Here is a 9,372-nt window from a genome sequence, read left to right as displayed (position 1 = left end):
TTAAGTCTCTTTCAGAGAATAAGTTTTTCTCCAATCAATTGTTAAAAAATATTGGAATTATTTAATTCAACATAAGAATTTAGCTATGTATAAAAAACGTGTTATAGGTATGAAACTATCAAAGTATGTTATGGATCAAGTTCTTTCGAATTTTAAAGAGTGATTTATTTTTAAAAACAGATTATCTTTCTCCACCACTATCATATTAATCAACATTTGGAACGAATAGAACAAGTAAGAGTGTTATATTCGACTATGCCGAATCTTATATAACCACCATCAAACCGTATTTTTGTCCAACTGTTAAACCACGAACATATGTCGTAGGTCAATCGGAGTCAATTATAAAATTCGGTACATATTTTGGCTTGTAAGAAACTTACATCTGTATATCAAATTTATAGCTATGGCATTTTTAAGCCAGTAATGAGACTTAAAGTCATTTTCTGAAGGGGGCCTTGTATGGGGGTAGGGTCAATTATGGACCGATTCTCATAAAATTCGGTATAGAGATTTGTGCTCGTAAGAAACTTACTTATGTATAATTTCAGAGCTATACTCGTTTTTTTTTAAGTCAGTAGTGTGCGTTAAAGTCATTTTCTGAGGGGGGCCTTATATGGGGAGTAGAGTCAATTGTGGACCGATCCTCATAAAATTTGATAGATACATTTTAACTCATAAGAAACTTGCTTATGTCGAATTTAATCGCTATACTCTTATTATTAAGGTAGTAATGAGCGTTGAAGTAATTTTCGGAAGGGGATCATATATGGGGGTAGGGTAAATTATCCTTATAAAGAGAATTTGGATCATATGAAAGTTATTTAAACAGTTACGACTGTTAAAGCTGTTTTTCGGGGGGCCACTTGTATGGGACGTGGACCGATATTTCGCATTTTCAATACCAAACAAATCTTACCTAAATATTTGTGTTTGTGGAAAATTTCAACTTTCTAGCTCTTTCCGTTCGGACTCTATCGTGCTTTCAACATGGTTAGATCGTCTTGGAATTTAATAAGAACCCAGAATATATACACTTTTGTGGCTCTATGATCTATCTTTATTGATGGTGGGTATAAAAACTGTTTTAAGTAGGTGTTATATGGGTCAATTGAGTACCGATCCTCGAAATATTTGCTAAAGGGATATAGTTCCATAATGGAATTTTTAATCAGTAATGCATGTTGAAGTCTTTTTGTAAAGGGAATTTTATCAAGGGGCAGGGAAAAATGTAAGTGATCTTCAAAAAATTTGGTTAAGAGATTTTGGTTTCCGTAATAATACTGAAGCTAGTAATGGAAGTTGAAGTCATTTTCTAATTTTATCACTAAACTTTTATTGTTAACACAGTTTAAACTATTTTCGGGGCGTGTACTTGTATGAGAGCTAGGTGAAATCCTTGATCATCTTCAATAACAAACATCCTGGATAAATAGAAAATATTTGTGGAAAATTTTAGCCCTCTAGCTCTTTTTGTTCAGACTCTATCGTATTTTTAAAAGACTGGCAGACAGAAGGACGGACGTGACTATATCGTCTTACCTACATAAGTTATAATTGAGAAAACACTATCAAATTTAGCAATTCGGAATAAGAAAATTTTTATTTTTTAAGTTAATAGCAATTTTCTGATTTGTTTTATCAATATTTTTATTGTTTTAATTCTTAATTTAATTTTTTACATTTCATTTTCAAAGTAATATTTGCAAAAAACAGCTGTTCATTGTTTACGGTTTTGACTGAAAAGTTGGCAATACTAAAACAAAGTTAACTGCTCTTAAATCCATTATCAAAAAACACAATCATCGGTTAAAGTCTGCGAGTTAAAACTAACAACAACTTAAGCCTTCTTTAACTGGTTAGTAAGAAATTCGCTCTTAGAATGTTATTAAGAATATTTCGATGAATTACTATGTATTATGTTAAAGATGTAAACATAACTTTACTTGTTAGCTTCTTTAGCAAAAGCTGTCACTAATCCCCAATGTACTGTATTAAACTCATCAATTCAGTACTTATGGTTTATTTTTAGAATTACAATTAATTGATAAAAGTGTTTTCACATTAAATAAAAACACAATATAGCACATATCTAATCATATCCAAAATCTACTTACTTGTCAGTTAATGTACTTACATATATACATACATATATTTAAATATTTAAGTATGTATTGAAGTATGAGTTATGCATATAAAACACTTATTAAAACGTCTATTTCCAAAAGAGGATATATTCTGTCATCTTTATCATTTAAATCCTTAAAAACCGAATGAACGAGAGATAAAAATAGTCATGAATGAATTTGCAGACATTTTGTGAAACAACTTGTTGGCATTTAAATTCAACTGTGTCAAACTCAATAAATAAATTGAAATTAAAATAATTATCCCGTTTCTTAAATACATTATCAAAGAATATTATGCCCACATGTATCCCTTCATAATGTGATGCTGTTGCTGCTGCAAAACATCTCAAATTGTCAAAACACATTTTGAATGTCAAAAATTGAAATGAGGACAACAATTTAAAAACATAAACGTATAAGAAAAAAGGATTCCCTTTAAGACAGTGAGTCCGTCATTCAGTCCAAACACCTCCACAATATGACACTCTCAACAATGTAAGATATTCATGCCATAACGTTTGGGAAGCAACGTTTAAGTGTTGGATTGTTGGATTGAATTGAATTGTATTGAGATGTGTTGTGTTGAGAGTTCAGTTGTGTGTTCTAAGCAAATTGTTGTTCGGTTGTATTTTTATCCTCAACGCATTTTCCGCCTCAACATATTTTCACGAATTCCTTAATGGGTGACAAAGACGATGATGGTGTTGATGATGATGATGACAATGACGACTATGATGCTAGTGATAATTCTGTTTTGTCGTTTAAAAATTTCATAATAAACTTCTTTTAGTTAGTCGCTAGCTATAGAAAAAAAAAAAACAAGAGAATTTGCCAACATTTGTGTGCTGGTGTTTGGATTGTTTTTTAATCATCCCTCATAAAATATTTTATGACGAAAGAAAAAGTGCGTGTTTATTTTTTAAAAGCTTACACCGAATTGTTTTAATACTATTTTGCGACATAGAATATTACTTGAGAACCCTTAAGGTCCAGTGTGATTTGTTTCAGATCAGAGAAAAAAGACAATAATTTTCAACTATGTGTAACCTCCAGGTTCACCTGATACATATGTATATCAGTTGATAAAGTTATATCTAAGATCGTATTCGAGGGGAACCAGGCTACTCGTCTTTAAAAGGAAGGGAGCTCGTTTTAGTTAAACTGACGAACGCAAACTATTTGACGCAACAAGGATAGTATTAAATGTATGGGTGAAAGAATTCCATAATTCTTGGAATGATGAAACGGTGGAACCACAAAAATCCTATGAGGTGAATCTAACGATAGCAGGATGAGAAGCCTACTCCAAATGAGTAAGTCTAAGGTTAGTAAAATTGGACGTGCGGATTCAGCAGAATGTAGAGCATGTAGAAAGGGCAGTGAAAATCTGGAGCAGTGAGTAATTTGTAAGAATTGAGTTATTTGCCATGAATGTGTTCCAAATACAATTTAAAATGTCAAAAAGTCGGTAGTTGGTTAGATAGTTAGTTAGTTAGTTAGTTAGTTAGTTAGTTAGTTAGTTAGTTAGTTAGTTAGTTAGTTAGTTAGTTAGTTAGTTAGTTAGTTAGTTAGTTAGTTAGTTAGTTAGTTAGTTAGTTAGTTAGTTAGTTAGTTAGTTAGTTAGTTAGTTAGTTAGTTAGTTAGTTAGTTAGTTAGTTAGTTAGTTAGTTAGTTAGTTAGTTAGTTAGTTAGTTAGTTAGTTAGTTAGTTAGTTAGTTAGTTAGTTAGTTAGTTAGTTAGTTAGTTAGTTAGTTAGTTAGTTAGTTAGTTAGTTACGTCGACCATTTATCAAGGCTCTCGCTTGAACTTTAAACGGATCTAAGCTACTTTTTCGTAAAAGTATATTTCAACGAATGCTGTGGTACCGTTTTTCATGGAAAGGGATCTTGAATATCACGCCTCTTGGTAGAAATTATTTGGAACATATAATGTGTTTTATAACGAAGTTGATGCAGTGGTGGAGACTCTGCTTGGATCAATATGTCTAAGTAAAATGTTTTTGACAAATAGCCTCACTTTCGGTGAGGTTCAACATTAGTCAGGGTTAATTCAAAAAATGTTTTAAATGGACTTTTTTATGTATGGATATGATCAGGACACCTTGGAAGAATGAGAATTTTATAAATTATTTATTATTGATAAACTATTTATTAATCAGACTCCATACCATCAAGCTATCGTCTGAAGACAAATATTTCCAGAATGATACGAACAGAATAACAAACAAAACATATCAACCTCTTCCCTCTATGCATATGATATCGAAGGATATAAGAAGAAAAAAAAGCAAATTGTTGAATTTGTATGTTTGAATATTTCAAACACTCGAGTTGGTTTAGCTGTGGTTGAATGAAAGTCTAAATGAAGAAATAGATGAAATAATAAACGGTTGCATACTTGTTGGTTAGTGAATAATATACCAAGAACGTAAGAAAGGGAGAGAATAAATGATAGATAAAGATAGAAAAAACAAAAAAAGCATAAAAAGTAAATTGGTACTCGTATTAGATGTAGAGCACCACAAATATTTCAATTATTTATTGCTGCTGCTGCTGCTACCAATGTTGTTGGTGTCATTTTTGCTGTTTTCTATATTGCTTGTTTTTTGCCTTTAGTAGTTGTTGTTGTTATAATTGTTTTTGCAGTATTAAATATTCTATTAGATGACTTCCTTTCTAACATCTCCCTAAAAGGGTACATGTTGTCTGGAAAAGGATACCGAGGTTTTTTTATAAGACATTGTCATACTGATGATCAGTTAAGTTTTGTCGTCAGCTTCTAACGGTTAACGGAAATTGGAAACGGATACGGAGTGTTCAAAAGAAAGGATTAATATACAATTTACTATAAGAATAATAAAGTAAAATAAATTTATTTTATTTTTGTTTAAATAAAAAAAGTGTAAGTGTTAAATTAAAAAATTAAAAAAAAGTAAAAAAATCATGATAAATTTGATTAAAAAGTTTAAAAATTTTTAACAAATTAATTTAATAATTTAATTAGATAATTGGAAAGATAGCAGGATGTTTAAAATATTAAAATATTTAATATTATAAATAATATATTATTTCAACTCTACTAATTTAGATGCACTTTGGATTTGAATTTTAAAAATGTTTGGAAATTCAAAATCTAAAAAAAAACATATTAAAATTTAAAAACTATTAAAGTTATTTTGAATACCATTTCGATTTGCGATTTGTATTCTACAGATTTGGGAAATACAAATTTCTAAGAATTATTTAGTTAAAATAGTAAAACTATTTTTAAATATCAAGATCCTGATGACAAAATTCTGATAATTTTTTCAATCTAGATATTGTTAAAGAAACCTAAGAAATAATTGATCTACCCAGGAAAAATTGTATTAGTTCCATAACTAGTTCTTGACTGTATTACCTTTGCGATGAGACCAATGATTTTTGTTTGAAATTCTCAACTTTAGAACTGATTTTGTGGAAAGGTAATGGAGTAGAAACTTTTGCGAAACCTTTGCGATGAAACCAATGATTTTTGTTCGAAATTGTCACCTTTAGAACTGGTTTTGTGGAAAGGTAATGGAGTAGAAACTTTTTACTTTGAACGGTTCTGATACCAATTATGTAATTTTTGTTTGAATTTGTCACCCTAAAAACTTGTTCTAGGGAATCTTAATGGAATATATCGACTATTGAATATAGTTCAATAGTTATAGCTCTACAGGTCTATAGATACGTCTTTATCTTTTCCAAAAATTTCTTCAAAATCTACCAGTTTCTCTCAAAATATTTAAAATCGAGATTCCGGTTGTTTCATATCGAATCATTAGTTTAAATATAAACATATATGGTGGGCCATTAATAAATTTTAAGACGACCTAGTCATGTCCGACCGTCTGTCTTTTGAAACCACTATAGAATCCAAACGGAAAGATTTAAAATTTGCAGCTTTCTTCGTTCTCATACAAGTGGCCCCCCGGAATGCAGTTTTAAACAGTCATAACTGTTTTAAAATGCCAGTATTGCAATAAAATTTGATATAAACCTGTTTTGTACGAACCAAAATCTTTGTACTAAATTTTATGAGGATCGGTCCATTATTGACCTTACGCCCTATTGACTTAAAAATGCGATTACAGCGACGAAATTTAACGCAACGAAGTATTATACAACAAATGTTAAGAGGATTGGTCTATAATTGACCCTATCCCTCACAGTATTGGCTTAAAACAATCTTTCTATCAAATTTCACAAGCATCGGACGATAACTGATTCTACCCTCTTCTGAAATTGGACTTTAGAACTTATTACTTTCTAAAAAATACAAGTTGACTCTACCTCTCCATAAAAGATTCCTTTCCGAAATTGACTTCCACGCTCATTACTGGGTTAAAAATGCGATAGCGATAAAATATCAATGAAATGATTTGATGGTGGGTATTCCTTATTTCCCTTTCAGAAAATGAATTTAACTCTCAGTATTGGCTAAAACCAATCTTTCTATCGAATTTCATATGGATCGGAAGGACCCTCTTCAGAAATTGGACTTATTTCTTTCTTAAAAATACAAGTTGACTCTACCTTCCCATATAAGATTCCCTTCCGAAATTGACTTCAATGCTCATCACTGGGTTAAAAATACGATAGCGAAGAAGATTCATTGTTTATGTATAAGGGGAACCTTATGGGTATAAAACTTTGGTGGGTATATAAGATTCGTCATAGTCGAATATATCGCTCTTACTTGTTTAATAATTTGGTTCCTTTTGCACCAAATCTTCTCTAACTAACGAAACAAACTATTTTTTGTTCTCCTGATAACTTTTGTTGTTTAAGATAGAGACTCTTAAATATAGTCCCTTGATATATAACTTCTTTAGAAGAGTTCTGGAACTAATTATATTCTCAGCTTATTTTTCTTTAGCAATGTAAAGATTGGGACCAATTTTAAGAAAGAGTTGAAGAACTATAATGGGTTCAATGTTATTGAGAAAATTTTGATACCATTCAGCCGTCACTATTTTATGTTATGAGATATTTCACAAAGGATATCCAACAAATCAAGCAGCTGAATGTGATATTTTTTCCATTTTCAATACTCCCGGAGTCCACTTCCTTAGATAACTGATGATTATAACTAGCTGGTTTCTTGAAAACTCTTTACAAGTGCTTTACAATCACAACGTGTTCCAAAGAACGGGTTCTAGATGTAATTTCGAAATCACTAGTTCCATGGATGCTATTAAAGAATTAGTTGGTTGAACTCGTTCTAGAACTACTAGTTTTTTAGAACAGATTCTAAAAATGTTCCAGGGTACGTTTAAAATTCATGTTTAACATCAAAAAACATGATACCTTTATATTTGATATCATGTTTCCATGAAAAAGGAATAGGACCGATACGGGTTTAATATTATCACCCGGTTCAAAGAAATTGTTTCGAAATCTTCTATGGTAAGAACACGATCCTTGAAAACTATTTAGTAACTATTCAAAATTACTGTTCTAGAATCTGCACACGATCTGGAACAAGTTTCCATCTACTGTGGAATTAGTATGCATCCATGTTTGCTAGTTAATGTAGAATAAATTCTATAATTTATCCTATGGTTCAATATTTTCTGAAAATTATCAAAATTAGGCTCGCAATAAAATAAAACATAAATTTTTCAGCTTTTGAAAAACTCATCAATATGGATAGCGATGAGTTTCGTAAACGTGGTGCCGAAATGGTGGAATATATATGTCAATATCTAGAGACTTTAAATGAGCGTCGCGTTACACCAAGTGTAGAACCTGGTTATTTGAGACATCTACTACCAGGTAAGTTATTGTGAGGATAAAAGTATGGATTTTAAACAAAAATATTACGTTATTATCACATAAAGCTGAAGCACCCAAGGAACCCGAAGATTGGGATAAAATTATGCAGGATGTTGAGGATAAAATTATGCCGGGTGTAACGCATTGGCAGCATCCAAGATTTCATGCTTACTTTCCGGCTGGCAATTCATTTCCTTCTATATTGGGTGATATGTTGGGTGATGGTATAGGTTGTATAGGATTTTCATGGGCCGCTAGTCCTGCTTGTACGGAATTAGAGACTATAGTTTTGGATTGGTTGGGTAAGGCTATTGGTTTGCCAGATCACTTTTTGGCTTTAAAGGAGGGTAGTACTGGTGGTGGTGTTATACAGGTGGGTTCAAATAAAAAAATGGCCGTGAAATTGTTGTTGAATATATAAAAGTAAATCTTTTAGACTTCTGCCTCTGAATGTATATTGGTCACAATGTTGGCTGCCCGTGCTCAAGCTTTGAAACGTCTTAAGTCTCAACATCCTTTTGTAGAGGAATGTCAGTTGCTATCGAAATTAATGGCTTATTGCTCCAAAGAAGCTCATAGTTGTGTGGAAAAAGCGGCCATGATATCATTTGTTAAGTTGAGAATTTTAGAACCTGATGAGAATGCTAGTTTGAGAGGAGAAACCATAGCTGAGGTATAATATAAGCTTATAGATTAAAACTTATAAGTTAACGCCCTGTTTTATTGGTTTAGGCCATGGAAGAAGATGAATTGCAGGGTTTTGTACCCTTTTTTGTTTCCACAACTTTGGGCACTACGGGCTCGTGTGCTTTCGATAACTTGTATGAAATTGGACAAGAATTACAAAATTCCCAGGAGTATGGTTACACGTGGATGCCGCCTATGCTGGTAACTCTTTCATATGTCCAGAATTAAAGCCGTTGTTAAAGGTAAGTGTTGAATGTTTCTGGAGAGGCGAGCTCAATGCTGGAACTAACCTCTAAAACTAGCATGAAACAGTCCATAGCAAATTGGTTAAAAGAATATAGTAGTCCATAGACTACTCCATGAGCAAGTCCACAGAATAGTCTAGAATACAGACTAGATTATAGACAGAATTATAGACAAGACTATAGACTAGAGTATAAACTATAGACTAGACTATAGACTAGACTATAGACTAGACTATAGACTAGACTATAGACTAGACTATAGACTAGACTATAGACTAGACTATAGACTAGACTATAGACTAGACTATAGACTAGACTATAGACTAGACTATAGACTAGACTATAGACTAGACTAGACTAGACTAGACTATAGACTAGACTATAGACTAGACTATAGACTAGACTATAGACTAGACTATAGACTAGACTATAGACTAGACTATAGACTAGACTATAGACTAGACTATAGACTAGACTATAGACTAGACTATAGACTAGACTATAGACTAG

At 31.8% G+C, this 9,372-nt stretch overlaps 1 protein-coding gene across 1 annotated transcript; it reads left to right on the top strand.

The window, feature by feature from the left end:
* Nucleotides 1-4,899: 4,899 nt before the first annotated feature.
* LOC119614147 (tyrosine decarboxylase-like) lies at nt 4,900-8,859 on the top strand (the record flags this gene model as incomplete). Its single annotated transcript, XM_037970255.1, is given in 6 exon segments — nt 4,900-5,030; nt 7,781-7,930; nt 7,996-8,303; nt 8,367-8,603; nt 8,663-8,786; nt 8,789-8,859. Coding segments are annotated over 5 exon segments (870 nt in total), but the record flags the coding sequence as incomplete, so codon positions are not given.
* Between the last annotated feature and the right edge of the window lie 513 nt (nt 8,860-9,372).

This window comes from Lucilia sericata, unplaced genomic scaffold (assembly GCF_015586225.1).
Source record: "Lucilia sericata isolate MDLA Ls3-8-SP2 unplaced genomic scaffold, ASM1558622v1 Contig002631F_arrow, whole genome shotgun sequence".
In the NCBI taxonomy this organism is placed as follows: Eukaryota; Metazoa; Arthropoda; class Insecta; order Diptera; family Calliphoridae; genus Lucilia; species Lucilia sericata.
This window is presented reverse-complemented; position numbering and strand designations above follow the sequence as displayed.